General features: G+C 44.5%; 1 protein-coding gene across 1 annotated transcript; it reads right to left on the bottom strand.

The window, feature by feature from the left end:
* Positions 1 to 650: 650 nt before the first annotated feature.
* LOC108015417 (uncharacterized) lies at positions 651 to 16,350 on the bottom strand. Its single transcript, XM_070997216.1, has 3 exons — positions 15,730 to 16,350; positions 13,509 to 15,212; positions 651 to 791 (listed from the first exon to the last, which is right to left on the bottom strand). The coding sequence occupies exons 1-2, from the start codon at positions 16,348 to 16,350 to the stop codon at positions 13,560 to 13,562; spliced, it is 2,274 nt and encodes a 757-aa protein (XP_070853317.1). The 3' UTR covers positions 651 to 791; positions 13,509 to 13,559.
* Positions 16,351 to 17,125: the final 775 nt, after the last annotated feature.

Raw genomic sequence — 17,125 nt, forward strand, 5'->3', positions numbered from 1 at the left:
ATATTTTGAATATATATATTTATCAATCCTGTGCTTAGTAACGATTAGTTTAAAATGTTCATCGGCCGCCAGGAAAAAAACTTCGATATACATCTATTCAACATACGCAATTCGTTCATCGGTTATCGATAATTGTCGATCGCTTATCGCCAATCGCTTTAATCGTTCATTTTCTGCCTCTACAGGGGGGTTTTCTTTTTCTCCATGTGTGCTAATTATTTCCGCCTTTAAGCGACTCTCTTTTCCTATTTCATGCATTTCTCTTTTAGTTACTTTGTTGTAGGTACCTTGCGTTTCGCTTTAAAGTGTTTCCATATCCGTATCCCCTCTCCTTCCATCCCCCCTTACAACATATCCGCTATGGAGCCGTAGTGCTGTTCCTGGCAAATCGGACGACAGCACTCCTCCACGGCGTCGTACTTGTAGTGGCGCCTCCGGTTCAACTGACTCCTGTGATAATAACTTCTTCCTGGCTGCTCCTCCCGATCCTGCTGATCTTCCTGATCCGGATCCTCCTCCTCCTCCTCCTCCTCCTCTTCCTCCTCCTTACTGCCCATCTCCCCCTGACCGCAGCTGATATCCAACTCGAAGGGATTCAAGCGGTCCTGGGTGAGGGAGTAGCGATTCTGGGGCGGCTGCAGTGATGATGTGGACGATGATGTTGACGCTGATGACGTCAGCTGCTGATGCTGATGGTGGCGACGGCTACTATAGCTACTATAGCTGCTGCCGCTATTGGGTTGGTGGTAATAATGGATGGCATGGCATGAGGCAGTCTTTGAATTGTATTCCTGCAAAAGAAAGGAAAGGAGTTTGGTTAGCTTTAGGTTAAATTACCTATAAGGGTGTTCAAAATGTGGTATATGCTTTGTAATAAAACGTTTGTTTCATTATACATAATTGAATTATTATACATAAGGTGTCTTTTTCGAACCATTAAATATAATATTTTTGATGTCCTATAATAAAATTAATAATACGAATAGGTTTTTTTTCTGATCGAATTGATCATCTTAAAAAACGAAATCTTTTTTAATAAAAACTCGACGGCTTTGAAAGTGCAAAAACCTTCCTTTGAGTGTGTATAAATTCTGTAAACTTCATGGAAATCGCCGAATCAAAACCACTCTGCTGTAAAATTAGTTTTCGCTTGTGTGGGGCTTGATTTAAATAACTTTCATATTTCGTTATTGGCCTTTAGTTTGATTTGTGTTCAATGCTGTAAACTGCAACTAAATTTGGCGAATTTCATAGAATTTATTCGGCTGCACTTTGGTTTTGAATTTTGGTATGAATTGAAACCTTAACCGATTGAACTGTGATGCCGTACAAGTTCAACAAGTTCGGGCTTTTTGGTCAAGTCAAGTGAGGAGATTCCCGCAATTGACTTTTGGCAGCATCTTTTATCCACTTCCGGCCCGGTCCTCCCCCTTTTCCCTGTCCCAATAGAGTATATATTCACTTCCCTTCTCTTGACTTTTCCTGAACCAACTGAATATTGTCTGCGCTAAAATTTGTTGCCACAATTTGTGCAACAAATTTTGTGCTCCAGCTTTTGCTTTTGCTATTGCTATTGCTTTTGGCTTTTGGCGCACTGCCTCGACATCTGTGGCCGTGTGTGTGTGTGTGTGTGTGTGTGGAGTGTGTGTGTAAATAACCAACATAATGGCAGAAAGGTCGCATTCTCATAAAGTTGGCGCTGACTTTCAGGGGTATCCTGTACTCGGGTACCCCCTGCTCCCCGTCCCCTCTCTCTGTGCCCCGCATATTATCAATAAATTGCATCTGACTGCCAAGCAGACAACAAAACGGTAGCCCTATCTGCAGACCCAACTCCCCACCTCCCCACCTCCCCAACCCAAGCTTCCACCTTCTGCAGACCCATTTGACACCCACCATCAGCCACCACCCCCCACCTGACTAACCCGTTATTAAGCGAGAGCTTTAGCACTGCGCAAAAATACTACACATTGCTCTTAGGCAGTTGGAATTCTCCGAGAAATCCTTCCCTTTCAGCCCCTTTAATTCTTGGAAACATAATAAATTTCATTTTAGGATAAGATTTGATCACATTTTATGTTGAGAATTCGACATGAGATGATACTTAATGATCTTATATGCTAAAGAAATTATACATTTATTATTGATTTAGTTTTGTAATTTTTTGTTGGTTAATTTTGTCAAAGTTAATAAAAATGTATTTTGGTACCAATAAATGATTAACTGGTCTTCGTGCAAGTATTTAAGTTTTCAATATTTTACTTTTTGGTGACCCCAATTTATTATTGTGGTGTAGAAAAAGTTATGTTCAATTTTTGATCTACTATTTTTGTTGATTTTTTGAAGGTACCCTAAATACACAATAATCACTTAATGATTCCCTTTTATTCGGCCAGATATTTTTATTTAAAATATTTCACTACTTCTTGGTGACCCAAATTTCTTAATTTCATTTCTTTCGCTACACAAAACAAAGTGTGTGCACTTTAAAATCCCCATACATAAATGTACTTACAAAACATATTTTTTTTTTCCCATTTTCGCTCAGTGTACACGTAATATGGGCTTGGGCCCTGTCGCACCGCACCTTGTTCTAATTTATTTATTGTTGCATGCATGTGCTTTTATTGGTCGTCCTCCAAAATTCGGAGGGACTGGGGCTCTACATCCCCGGTTCAACCGCAATATTGGGCGAAGTCCAGTGCTGGACTTTAACAATTATGTTTTGCCGGGTTGTACGGTCAAAGTCAACAATTTGATGCACTTGTCGCTCGCCGGTTGGCCATTTGGTGCCAAAGTTATTAAGCACTTTTCAGGGGGGGCATAATTGGGGGTGGAAGTTAAGCCCGGGGCGAGCCGAGCTGAGCTGACCCAAAACTGGACTGAGTTTTAAAATCGGCTTAAGCAGGCAAATGTATTTCGAATGAGCCACACACATCCTGTGCATGCAGCATACAGCCCCCTTTCACCTTTTTGTTTCAAGTTTATTGATGTCGACGTGGGTTTTCATGCCTCAGCAGAGGGGGGAGGGCTGGGGAATGGGGAATGGGGGGAAAAGGGGTGCAGACTCGTCTGCAACGTGACAAAACCCATTATAGATGCGACCGCAAAGATAACACTCGCTTTTCGGTCCAGACTCGACTTCTGATGGATGCCCAAACACAAGTGTCAAGCCTTGGGGTTGGGGTTATTTTGGTCGCTTTTATGGGTGCCGGCAAAGGTGGACGAGTCTCCAGTGGTGGTACTTCAAAATGGAAAATCATCGTAGTTTTCCTAAAACCATCGTTACTCTTGCGGCCGGTTTCTCAATGTCAGGTTAAGGCACTAATTGGTTATCTCTCACTGAAAGGTTAAGGTTCTAATTGGTTATCTCTCACTGAAAGATAAAATGGTGGTAATTAATTGGATCAATCCAACACATGTCATTTGCTTTAGTCGACCGAGAAATTGAACTTTACCTTTTAGTTAAAAGTTTTCACTGAGATAAGCCCCAACATAATATTTACCGAATCTGCATCCTCATAATACCTAGTTAAGTCACTTAATATCCCTTAATAAAATCCTTAAAAATGATCCATTAAAAGCCCTACAAAAAGTCAAAAATAATGATAGCTTATACTTATCCCTGTGGATGGATAAAAACTCCTTCAAATAAGTACCGAAATTCACCCCATCACTACCAGTCCCCGGGTGAAACTGCAAAGTTTCCATAAATTTCATTTTGTAACCATCAAAAAGTTAAGTCAACGATAAATTGAATGGCTGCATGATTGACTGAATGAATGAATGAGAGGCTGTGCATGGTGGCGCAAGTGGGCGGTGGGTGGTGCTCGGTGCGATTGTGGGCGGTGGGGCAGGCTGCGGCTGTCAGTTGCTTGTCGGTCATTGTGTGGCTCGTTGCGTTTCGGCCAGACATCAAAATCCACACAAGCGGGTGCAAAAAGTTGGTGAAAAAATATAAGAGTGCCAAAGAGATAAATGGAGTAAGGGATAAAAAAAACGCCTACAATTCGGATACGAAAAAGTCCCACAGCACAGGGTGCGGAAAAAGCTTCGCCTTTTAAGATTATTCTTGCAACTTGTCTTTTAAAACATATTTTAAATAAATTGTTTGTTCCCCTATTTATTTATTTCTGTGCTTTCCTGCCGTACAATATTTATTTTCCAACTGTTTAATTACCTACACTACAATTGCCTGAATTTAAGTGGTGACGTTTTTTTGGGTGCAGCAATGAAATCATAATTAAATTAGCTATTAAAATTGAAATGAAAACCCAACCACAACTATTATGCCGACCACAACTGTATTTATGGGCAGTGTGTGTGCGTAAAAAAGCGTCAATATAAATATAAAACAGGCGACAACAACAATGCCAAAAAGTCAAAAGCCGTCAAAAAGCATCATTGAACCAAAAAGGGGGCGGCTGGCAGGGGAGCGGGGAAGGGGGCGTGGCTGAGGTGAGGGCCGACACCTCCACAAAGCGTTTGTCTGCGTGGGGGAGTCGCCGCCGCCTCTTTGGCAAAAAGGCGTGGCACCGACATGTGACATGTGCCCTCCTGACAACGTCATGGCAACCCACGCCCCTGAAAAGGGGTTTAATGGGGAGGTGAATGGGGCACCCATGAAGCACCTGCCCAGCCAACAATAGTGCGGAAATATTAAATCTGCGCGTCAGGCGAAACGAGTGAGGGCAAGAGGAGAAAACAATTTCGGGCAAGTGAAAATATTCGGGTAACAAAAGTGTATAAAGGGGGGCTTTTATACTTCTTACAAAGGGGCGGCGAATAACAGGGGGCGAAAGGGCGCGTTTGAGTCTTTATATGAATTGCAACAAACACGAATTCGGGTCGTAAGAAGGGCAAACTTAAAACTGATTATGTATTGATGGGTCTGATGGGCGGAGATAATCAAAAGAGCAGGGGGCTTATAAACATATACATATATGTACATGGATGGGCACCATCTGCCGTCCTCATAATGGATCATTTTTAAAGTGGGGAAATATGAATTTGATTGGGACAATCATTGCACATTGTCGAGTGGGGAAAAGGGTTTCATAAATGTTACAGATGTGGCAGTTTGGTGGGTTTGTCGATACCGATATGAATTAAAGTATACAAAACTGAAGGGTTCTACAGGGCTACCAAGTAAAGTGTTATCCTTATAAGCCCCCTTAAATGAGGCCAAGTTGTGGTGTGGAAGCTAGCCCCCCTTGCCGACGCCCATTCATCAAATCGCAGCGCCAACGGAAAGTGTTGCCTACTTTTTTGGGGCCATGCACTTAAAGTCGCTTCAAGGCGCCGTCGTTGCTGATATTGTTATGGTTGTGTTGGGAAATTTCTGACAGGTCATAAATTGGCGCAACGGGCGGTCTTTGCGCCACCCCCTGCATTCGAAGGGGGGAATGAATGCCTTTGCCAAGCCCAAGCACACACCCAATCACCCACCCAACGAGAGATATATATTCTGATGACCAAATGTCGGCATTGTCGACGTTGTTTGTTCGCTGCTCGCCGGCAAACAAAACAAAACACAACCAAGCCAAGCCAGGCCAAACCAAACGAAATGAAAACGCATTCGCAACAACAGCACACAGCTCTGCACAAATACAAACACAAATAAAGGTGTGAAGCGGCACGGGGCAACAACAACAACAACAATAGCAATGGGCCAGGATAATGGCAAGAACCAGAACAGCCTTCATTTACATATATACAACGTGTGTATTTTTTACAGTTAATGAAGCGACCAAGGACCAACGGCAAAGTATGAAAAAAAAAACAAAAACAAGTGGCGACGGCCAAAGCTAACAAGGAATGCCAACTACACTTGGAGAAAATCTATCTATAATCAAATGAAATCATATTTAAGTCAACAAATATGTTCCAAGTTATAATTAAAATAACGCTTCCCAGCTTTCAATATCAAAAACTACTTTAGACAATAACGAATTTCCCAGGCGCTTAAATCAAATCAAATAAATTTCAGATGGAGCTATTTTAACTTTAAAATATCTTGGTCCTTTGTTCCTGGATATTTTTACTTTGCATTATGTTACTGCATTATAATAACAATGTGTACCATATTCAAGGTTAATGATAAAATTGAGTGATTGGCCAAAGTTATACAAAAAATGCAGGAAATCTTTGAAAAATAGAATTAGCGTTTGCATGAGCTTTACAAAATCTGCTAGATCTAAAATCATGTTTTAATAGTCACATTTTAAAATTACAGTTAAAAACCATGCTGTAGTTATATAGGATTATTTTAATATTGAAAAAGTTAGGTATGCTATGTATAAACAAATATATATATGGTATATTTCTCTAGTTATTTTTTGTTACTTGTATTATAATATCCTTTATTCCTCATTTTCTTTGGGTAAATTAGAGATATGTATTTCTCACTCCAAACATCTTTGTATATCTGTGCTATATTTTTGGCAGTGTAACCAACGCGTTGGCACCTTTCGTCCAGCTTTTCCACCTCTCACTTCGTTTGTAGCGCTTGTTTATTAGCCAGCGCCATGGGACAACAACAACAACAAAAACAACAACAACATTGGCAAAATGGCCGACGCCGCGCTTAATTGTGCGGCCAGCAACCGGAAACGGAAACTGATTGTGCGGTCTGGCAGGGACACAAAAGTGCCTCTTGCACCCGCGCCCTCACCTTAACCCCTATCCGTGCCCACACCCTTACCTTTAACCCCACTGATTTGCAACAAATCTCATTCACATTAAGCGTTTTTAGTCGCGCTGGCGGCTTTCCAATCAACGCATTTGACATTTTGCCCTCCATTTCCCCACATTTCCCACTTTTTCCCTGCATTTTCCTCCTGTTTTCCAGCACTCACCACACATTGATTAAGCAAAGGAAACTTTCGATGGTCTAGGTTTTTGGGGGTCTACGTCAATCGGTTTGTTTGTTTGCCAAAAAATTGACTTTGAGATTCTATTTCTCTGTTTTTTCACCGCTTTGTTTTTGTTTTTTGTGTTTTTAGCGTTCTGGTCCTGATTGATGGGCTGAGATAAAGCCATGGTTAAAGGGAGAGGGGGGGTTGGTTAGAGGATCTGTCGTTTGCATTTAGCAGTCGTTGGTATGCTCCTTCTTGGCCAAAATAAAAGAGGACAAAAAAGAAAGGACAACGAGTCGCGTTCAATTGAAGCTGCGCCTCTGCCTCCCAATTTTCCCGCTTTTCCACCCTTTGTTGTAATTGATGTGTCTGCGTTGCGTTTTGTTTTCCGTTTTCACTTACAAGTTTCTCATTTCTTTTTTCCCCACGAACAGATCTGCAAGTCCCACAGAGTTGTACATCTCTATTAAAACTTTCCAGAAGAAAAACCAAATATCTGCACATTTTCTTAGGCCCAGGACATGACTTTTAATAACAATGAATAATAAATTGGGTATGCTACATAAATACAATTTATTATACTAACAACAATCCATTCTCTGCATTTAGTAGATACGTTGAGTGCAAGTATAACCGATTAAAGGGTCTTAAAGTCAACCTAAACAACCACATTCATGCGCAGAATACACGACATAATATGATAGTTCTGTAATCCACATCAATGACGACTTATTTCACCTAGTTAGTGAGCCCTTCAAAGACCGTCAAATAGACCTTTTGACAACTGCGTCTCATTTGGCAGGCGAACTGATTGCGCAACAAATGTTCCATCGCATCTCGGTTCATCTCATCTGGCATTATCAATTGCTCTTCACGCACGTTTGCCCGTTGTTAATGTTAATGCAGTCATCAGCTTAGGGCTGTCGAACAATGCCCAGCATCCCGTGTATTCCAGTCTCAAAACTTGAGTCCCCCAACCAACCAACCAACCAACCAACCGTCGAACGAGGTCCAAAAGTCCAACCCCTCTCACTCTCGGTATACTCGTATAATATTAAACCACGCACAACAAACACCAGCTGTGGGCGCAGCGAACCTCAAGTCGATAATTTAATGGTCTCTGCCATTTAATCTGCATTGAATTTATTATCTTGGAAAAAATTAATCTTGATATGTGGCCGGCTTATGTCGGCGACGAGCACTCGGTCTCTTTTTCCTTCGAGCGGTACGACTACGACTGACGAAAATAGCTAAAAAGCCGCGACAAGCACGCGCCGCACCCCCTTTTCCTTTTTTTTTGCCGGCGCGCCCCTGCCCGCAGCCCCCCTCGTGCAATACCGCCTTGAATATCTCATAAAATTTGCAATTGTGCGGGTGGAGTGTCTCTAAATCTTTAAAGAATTATTTACTACAGTTTTCGTCTTAGACAGCGAGTGGTGGGTGATTTTGGTTAGACAACCCCCGAATCCAAGGAGTACTCAGACTCTTTGTGCACTGAGAAAAACTTGTTCAATTGAAACATGGCAAGAAATGAGAGTACATCAAGTTGTAAGGACTCATTTGTATTACGCTATTCAAATAGTTATGAAACAAAATATGGGTATTTATGAAGAAATGAAGTCCACCAAATTGGCGGACTATGGAGACATGTATTATAAAAAATCATTTTGGACCCCCGCTTAAACAAAAAAGCCTATATACGATTTTTTCCAGTGCACTTGTCCCCAGTACGTATGAAAGGGCAGACAATGTCACCACCAGCTACCGTTGAGCCACCCCCAAAATTCAGTGTGTGTTATTGCTCTACGCCTGCCATTGTCCTCTGGCTCCGCCGTTACGCCATCGCCCCTGTCCGTAAGTCTGTCCGTAAGTCTGTCCGTAAGTCTGTCCGTATGTCCCTGTGTCCGTCCGCCTGTATCCTCCCCCAATCTTTACCCTGGACAATCCGATCCAGCGATGGCGCTGGCGCCTTGCCAATGAAAGGAGCAGACCGACCAAGAACCAGACCAAAAACGGGTCCTTGTCCTTGCAAATTTATTGTGTTACCCACGCGACTTTGGCGCCAGCGGGTTAAGGTTTTCTTTCGCCTTTCTTCCACTTAGCTACACTCGCAGAAATACTGCGCATTGGATTTTCGGGGGATGACAACGAGAGCAGCGCACGCGTTAGTTTAATGAGACGCACAAATAAGCTGTAAGTGTCAGAAGTGCTTTAAAAGCAAAGCGCAATTTTTCCATCGAAATTAAATAAAACATTGAATGAATGGTCATTATTTGTGGTTAGAAACCGAAAATATCGATTTAAATTGCACCTGTTTTCTTCCCAATATTAAAAAGTTTTTGCCACCATATGGTAGCCCATATAATGGTAATTACGTTTGAATTGAAATTGCATTTAAGTTGACCAAATAATTGCATTTGTTCAATTGTTAGAGCAAAACTGGCATGCAATTTGATAGGTATGTCTATTTTGGCTATAAATAATAAATGCTACTGGTCGACTAATTAAAAATATTTTATCTTTTTAACTTCAACTTTAATTTGCCGTGTAATGGGTGTGTGCTGTATAAGAAATAAGGCCTGTTGGATTTCTTTAGCTGACCCCCTATCCCCCTTCAAATTTTCCTACTTCAGAGCAAGTTTAACAATTTCGATCGTCTCGGGGGCCTTCGTCGTTCAATTTTTAATCAGTCGGGCGCAATCTCGCCGGAGAAAAGTCAACCAGGAACTGGGCTTCATTCAACCAAACTTCTGACAAATTTCCAGCTTGCCCCCGAGCGGAGTGCTGACCCTCTGGCCCCTCTAGCCCCTCTAACCCCGCCTCTGTTTAAATAGAAATGTTGTTCATTTGAGTACTTTGTGTGCGGCCTGGCTTTTATTATGGCTAAGTGAATGTTTATGCCCGATTTCCCCAGCACATGTGTGCCTGGCCCACCCCCAGCCCCGAAAATCCTTTCCTTATCTCCATTGTCCGGCCCTGGAATCCCCAAATCGTCGTCCTTGCCGAGATCCATTTTCATATTTGCCCAGGGCCAGAGCTGGAAAAGCAGACGTTTTTCCCATTTCCCATTTCCCATTTTCGATGTGGCTCTGATTTCATTTCAAGTTCCTTTTCCACTTTTTCCGCTCTTTTCCCTTTGCTTTATTAGCCGGCGCAAGTTTAAAATGTTTTATTATTGTTGGCTACATTTAAACGATTCTCGGTGCAAAGGGAAATGGCTGTGGGAAAAGGGTTAGAGTTTTTCCTCTAACCAAAAATAAAAAAGGGCAGAGGGAAATGGAAAGCGACTGACTGACTGACTGTCAAATCGAGTGTGCACAAATCGTTTGCAGATAGACTGGCCCAAGGACCACTTTTTGGTCACATATGAGCCAAGTCCCCGAAAAAGGATGGGAAATCGGAGGGTTAGGCTAGGGTCAAGGGTGAAATTCTAATACAGATGATGATGATGAAGAGATGTCTGGGCTGGCAGCCAGAAACTTGTGTCTGGAGTGCCTCGAAAATGCTCACAAAAAATGAATGACTACGACAAAGTCGCCTTAAATAAATGAATAGGCTAGATAAAGTGAAGCGAGGGTAATTTCTACTTACTATCACTCATCTATATTGAAAGGAAAATCTTCGAATGAAAGTTTTAAGACAAATAAAAAGCTGAATATGATAATTTAATTACTTCTTCACTATTTAAATCAGTTATATTTAGAGAGTTACCAAACTTGTCTTTAAATCCTTCAATTCAAGGTGAATGCTAGGCAACGAATGAATGGCCCAAAACTGAATGAATGGGTTCCTGAATGAATACGAACGCTCGGATTCGCATTCGCATTCGCATTCTTGGCCGATTTCATAAATGACTCCGGAAATTCTCCGCAGAAGTGTTGTGTGCGAGGAGCGATTGAATAAGGAGTGCCGCCCATATAGAACGTATAGCGCATATAGTCGGGACCTCCTGATCCAAACGCACCCTCGCACACTCGGTCACTTATTCATGGAGCGGCAATGGACCATTCACACACACGCATATCATGCATCCATTCATTCAAACGGCATTGAATGCAGCCGAGTTTCCCTTTTCACTGATTTCCCCCAGAACCAAGGCCCAGTTCAGTTTTCCCTCTACATCCTCCAGTGTTTGGCTTTCACCCGTCGCGTTTATTTCACATGCTACTTAACACCCGAGGCAAATTAGTTGCGCCTCGGCGCAGTTTCGAATATAAATCAACGCGCGGACAACAGCAACAGCAACGAAACAACAACATTGAACCGCGGAGGAAATGGTTGCATAATGCAAGGAATCGATGCTTTTGATACCCTCTTGGGGTTCCTGGTTCATATATCAGGTATATGGTAAAGAAATGTGGAAATAGACCATCATATACTAATTTAGTTGATCATAAAAAATTATCATAGTGTTTCTAAAGGTCAATATAATTCATCTTGAGATTAGGTTCCCAATAACACATTTAAAATTAAGAAGCTAGTTTAAATCCTGACTAACATATGTAGTTGATCATAGAACCTAATGATAATACAATATCCCATTTCTAGAGATCACTATAGAACACCTAACAAAACACACCAGTTGAACTCGGTTTTATATATTTTAGTGATAATATGATATACCATTTACAAAGGTCTTTTTAGAAATTCTTAATTTTATTTGCAGAGTCATATCATCAATAATACCCATTGAAAGTTGTTTCGCCTTCGGAGCCATTTCCGAGTTTTTCGCAACAGATTTTTTATGGTCGCCGCCGAAATGCGAGAAGCGCTGGAAGAGCGGAAGGAACGCGAAGAGCGTGCACCCTGCGGCTGCCACACATGTGCGACCCTGCCCTCGAGGGCTGAAGTGTGTTGCCCCCCACTTCTCACTTTCCACCCCAGCCCCGCGACGCACTCCCATTGCATCCCCCAGCGAACCCTGTCGAATTGCATAGGGCATAAAGCATCGTTGCACTCAGAAAAATCCAACTCAACTATCCATACATTTATTTTCTACTAATAATAATTTACTAATAAATGAAATGAATAAATAACCAGAAAGTACATTGAAATGAAGCCTTCAAGGGAACCTTTCGAATTTTTCCCTATTACTAACATTGCACTACCTATCAGCAATTCCATTTCCATAAACTCTGAGAAGATTCCTAAAACATGAAAGAATAAATATAATATAAACACTTAGAACACAATATTATTATTTGGTAATCCTTTTCCAGGACCTTCACAATTTTCCCCGTTCTTTCCCATTTTTAGTTCCAGTGTAGTGTTGGTTCGTACGCACAATTGTGCAAATTGACAGATTTATAACAAAATGCAATGAATAACGGTATTATTCACACACCGAGTAATGGGGAAAGTGGAAGGAGGGGATTTAAGGGGGTGTTAGAGAGATGGCTTGGTTGCATCTTTCGGTCTGCAGACATTTCAACAGGCGCCTTAATGTTCTGACACTCCGCTCCCTTAATTTCCTTTTACCACCCCCACCCCCATCCTCAACTTCATCCACATTCTCATCTTCATCGGGGTATTCGGTGGGTAATCCCCGTGACCAGTATAAAAATGGGGGCATATGTGCAGCCGGGGTTTCGGGGGAAGCGCTTTTCCCACACCCAAAAAACTGATGAGCGATGCGGATTAGCCCAGTTTCAGTTATAAATGAATTTTTCTTATTTTTCGGCCAGAGCAAGATAAAAAAATATATAAATATGTATATATGTACTGAGATACAAAGGGGAGGAAATCTATGAAGTTCAATCAGTTTTAATTGATTCATTTCGTCGGAGAAGGGATGAAAACATTTGCCCGCTTCTCCCGGATAATGATGATGTCGGGCCGCTCAGTTAATAAATTTATTATCTTGGGAATGCGGATAGGTCCTCCACTCCTCCACTCCTCCACCGACTCCCCCTTTCCAGCGCGCTCTGCTCTATATCTCTATACCTATACATCCCGCTCGGATCTGCTTCCTCTCCAGCGGAAGTATCTCGTTGATTGTGAAATGGAGCTATAAGCTATACGGCCATGGCCGTGGCTGGAAAACGGGGCCGCAAATTTATTATGATTAAAGTTGAAAAGTTGAAATTGATGCCCAAAAGCAGAGAGAGATGGAAGTGGAAGTCGGGATTGGAATTGGGACTGAGTGGTGGGGGTGGGAATATCGAGATGGTGACGGCGATAATCATGGCAGATGATCTTAAATGACAAAATGGCCATAAAAAGTAATCAACTATTGAAAGGGTTTAACACAATCACAGCAATCGCCGAGGGGATGTGATTTTCCATGAGAAGTTATGGCAGATTTAGGAAAATGACACCTGAATGACAAAACAGCTTGAGGCTCAGTACTCATAATAAGAAAATCTATACTATAATAAATATTTATATATTGAATTCTAAGACATATTTAATTTTATAATTTAATTTGAAAATATGTAAAGCAAGGTACAAATATTAAATATTAGTAATTTTTACGTAAAGCGTTTAAAACCTTTTTAGTTTAAAAAAAAAAAAAAGTTGTTTCAAAACTCAAGATATTTAATATTCTTTGATTCTTGATTCAAATAAATAAAAATCGAAGCTAAAAAATCTTAAATATAACATGAAATCCTCATAATACCTATTTAAATGCAAATTTAATACAGTACTCACCATAACAATAGTCCATTTTTTGCAAATGTGACGCAGCGCCTTTTTGTAGCATCACGGTTTCATTGTCCAGAAGTTCTTCTTGGGTTTCGCTCCGGTGGACAGTGCCACGTTGCTGCTGCTGCTCATGCTGCCACCGCCCATGCCGCCGCCCATTCCGCCCACGGCCACGCCCACGCCGGGTCCAACGCCCACGCCGGAGGCCATCGATCTGCCTGAGGCGCGCTGCTGATCCGCCGAACAGCGGCGTGGATAGTTGAAGGGCGACAGCGAGCCACCGCCGCCCACGGCGCCCGCCGCCTCGTGCATGGGCACCATGACACCACCAGCGGCACCACCACCCACTCCACCGCCCACCGCCAAGGTCATGCCAATGCCCTGATCCTCGCCACAACTGGCCATGCTGCTCTTGGAGGTGGAGGTGCCCGAGGCGGTCGAGGATCGGCAGCTGCGCAGATTGTGCGGCAAGGTGTTGTTGTTCAGGTTGTGGTGGTGCAGCGCCTGCTGCTGCTGCTGGTGGATGTGGGCGTGGTGGTGCAGCTGGCCGGTGGGGGTGGCGGACTTGTAGTACCGCAGACTCTCGTTGTAGCTGGCCCCACTGCTGCTGCCGCTGCCGCTGAAGCCGGAATCGAGGTCGCCCTCGTCGAACTCCGGATTGATGCAGCTGCTGTGGCCGTGATCCTTCAGCTCCATGCTGTTCAGCGTGCTCGAGAGGTTCTCCAGGCTGGCGTGCGAGGCGGAGCTGGAGTTCGAGGTGGCCCCAGCCCCGGCGGCTCCGCCCAGGAGACCGCCACGCCTGGGTCGTTGGGCGGTCTTCGACGAGGGCCCCGCCACCGCCGAGCCCGATGACGATGACATCGATATGCCACTACCACCACCCACCGCGCCGGCGGGCATCGAGGTACTGGGCTCGTCGGCTCCGAGGGCATGGCTGGGACTCACGTCCGGCGGAGTGGGCGGCATTATCAAGGCCTCCAGCGAGAGATTCAGCTCGTCGAGCACCCGGAAGTGGTTGTGTTGGACGCGGCGCTGCTCCTCCTTCACGTTGCCCGCACTGGAACCACTGGCGATGCGGTTGTCGGAGAGCACTTTGCGGATCTTCTGCTCGCTGACCTCCTCGTACAGGTTCTCGGTGGTGCCGTAGCGGGTGGTGTAGGTGTGTCGATCCCGCTCCTCGGCGCTCGGCGAACTGGAGGTGGACTGGCCGCCGTGATGGGTGGTGCTGCTCTTCGAGCGGAAGCTCTTGGCCAGTAGGGCGCGTATCGAGTTCCGTGGCGGACTCTTCGAGTGGCCCTGCTGCTGGCCCTGCTGACCCTGACCTCCGGATCCGGAACTCGAGCTCGATCCCTGGGCGGCAGGCACATTCGTGTGGCACTTGGCCGCGCCCGGTTCGTAGTAGGCATACGAGTAGACGTGGTTGAACGGCGCCGCCGGTGCAGCTGCTCCCGTGCCACTAGCTCCGCTGGCTCCCGAGGCTCCAGAGCCACCACCACCCACAGCTCCACCACCACCGCCGTTGAAGGCCACGTGCAGTGAGGGATTGGAGGCGCCACCGCCGTGCGATGCCGTGGCACTGCTGCTGCTGGGCGTCATCACGCCGGCGGCGAATCCGTAATCCAGCGATGAAGTGGACGACGACGACTGTGTGTTGGTCGTGGGCTCGAAGCGTTCCATGGTGGCGGCAATGTTCTTGCGAGACCACTTCACCTGGTTCAAAAGAAGAAAAGAGAAGAAAGAGATTAGAAATTGGAAATATTACCAGACCTATCTGGGAAATCGAAAAAAACCAAGATGAATTGTTCTTAATTTCAGAATTCGGCATTTCACTTTTTCGAGAAAAACTACCCTCTGATGCAACGATCTTTTAATAGAGATAAAGTAGTCTTGATTTTGTCCTTTGAGACAAAATTCGTCTTACAAACGCCGTTCATTTCAATGTTGAGAGTTGGTGATTTCAAGATCAAACGTTCTCATTTTGAGAATTGTTCAACTCACTTATTCGAGAAGAAACGTTCTTGATATCAAGACTGAAGTACTCTTGAGATTGATGTAGTCTCTATGATAAAAGCATTTTTTCTTTTTTATGTTTTCTTTTAAGGAGGAAGTTGCCTTAAAAACCGGTTTAACAAATTTTGAGAATTGTTGATGGGCTCCTCATGGCTATGCTTGTAGATCAGGGGGAATGGCGTCCTGAAGGGTTTTTTCTTTCGAGAGTGAGACTCACCTGCTGCTCGACATCCATCTTGTGGTTGCTCCGCCGGCTGTGACCCCTTCTTCGGCGCTCCGTGAACGCCTCGCCGTGACTGCTGCCCATGAGCAGTTGGTCTCCGATCCCAAGGCCGTTCTGCGAGGAGGCGGACGAGGAAGAGGGTGCCGCCGGCATGCAAAACTCGATGCTGTCCATGTCGTCGGGGAAGATCAGGTGCGAGCCGATGTGTCCCACGTGGCTGCTGCTGCTGCTGCCACTGTTGTTGTGCGAATGCGAGTGTGTATGTGGATGCCCCAAGGTGGCGGCCGCATGTCCATGGCCATGGCCCATTCCCATGCCCAGGCCCCCGCCCAATCCCATGCCATGATTGTGACCCATGCCGTGGCTGAGGGTCATCTGGCTGGGATGCTGATGTGATGCCACCGCCCGCTGGCCGTGGCGCATGGAGCCACCACTCACTCCCGCACTCACTCCCACTCCCGGCGGGGCACTGTGCACCGCCACCGATGTCGTCTGGTGCGGATGCTGGTGCGGATGTGGGTGCGGATAATCGCTGGCGAATTGCGGCGATCCACAGCGATTCTGGAACTTGGCAGCAGTTGCTGCACTGCCTCCAGTGCCGCTGGCCGGATACATTGTCGTCGTCTATCGAATATCAAAGTCGATCGGAGTTCCTCTCGGGCGATTCTACTGCTCGCTGCTTTCTCGATGATGAGATTTTCGGGTTGGGTTTAGGGGGTATTTAGCAGCAACAGGAGTCGGGCATCATCTGTGGAGAACGGAAAGCCATTAATCAGCGTGGAAAGTGGAGAACGGAGAACGGAGAACGCAATGCTGGTCAAGGGCTGGACAATGGAGATGGAGTCTTTTGGGGAGACGGGTAAGGGAGATGCAGAGATGCATGACTGACATGCCATGCCAAAATCCCACAAATAAAAGCTGGAATTATGAGCACCACACTGCTCCAAGACCCAAAACCCGCACCCGCAGTCGATTCAAATTTATTTATGCGCAAACATTGTTGCCACGCTAAGTGGCAGCCGAGATGCACTTCAAAAAAATACCCCAGGTAAAAAGGAAATAATTTGATAAATAATAACAAACTCCTGGAAAAAATGAGATTTTTAGAAGCTCTAGAAAATTCTTTAAAAACAATTGGCTTACAACAATTAAAGCTCAATTGCTGTAAATAATGTTTTCTTTCGAAAATTAAAAACACTTTAAATACTTTGTAAGCTTGTGAATAAAGGTTAAGATATGCAATTTTCGGATATATATTTTTTCAGAGTGTCGAACAGGCACGCATGTAAAACATTTGGCGTTGGCATGCCAGGTCCCAGTTTCGGTTCCGGTTCCAGGTCCAGATCCCAATGTGCACAACCCCCCTCTCAGATACACCTCTGCCCCAAGC

Source organism: Drosophila suzukii, chromosome X (assembly GCF_043229965.1).
Source record: "Drosophila suzukii chromosome X, CBGP_Dsuzu_IsoJpt1.0, whole genome shotgun sequence".
In the NCBI taxonomy this organism is placed as follows: domain Eukaryota; kingdom Metazoa; phylum Arthropoda; class Insecta; order Diptera; family Drosophilidae; genus Drosophila; species Drosophila suzukii.

Coding starts and splice junctions, on each gene's coding strand:
- LOC108015417 (XM_070997216.1), bottom strand. CDS start 16,350: ATGTATCCGGCCAGCGGCACTGGAGGCAGTGCAGCAACTGCTGCCAAG. Junction 15,213..15,729: donor AGATGGATGTCGAGCAGCAG/GTGAGTCTCACT, acceptor CTTTTGAACCAG/GTGAAGTGGTCTCGCAAGAA.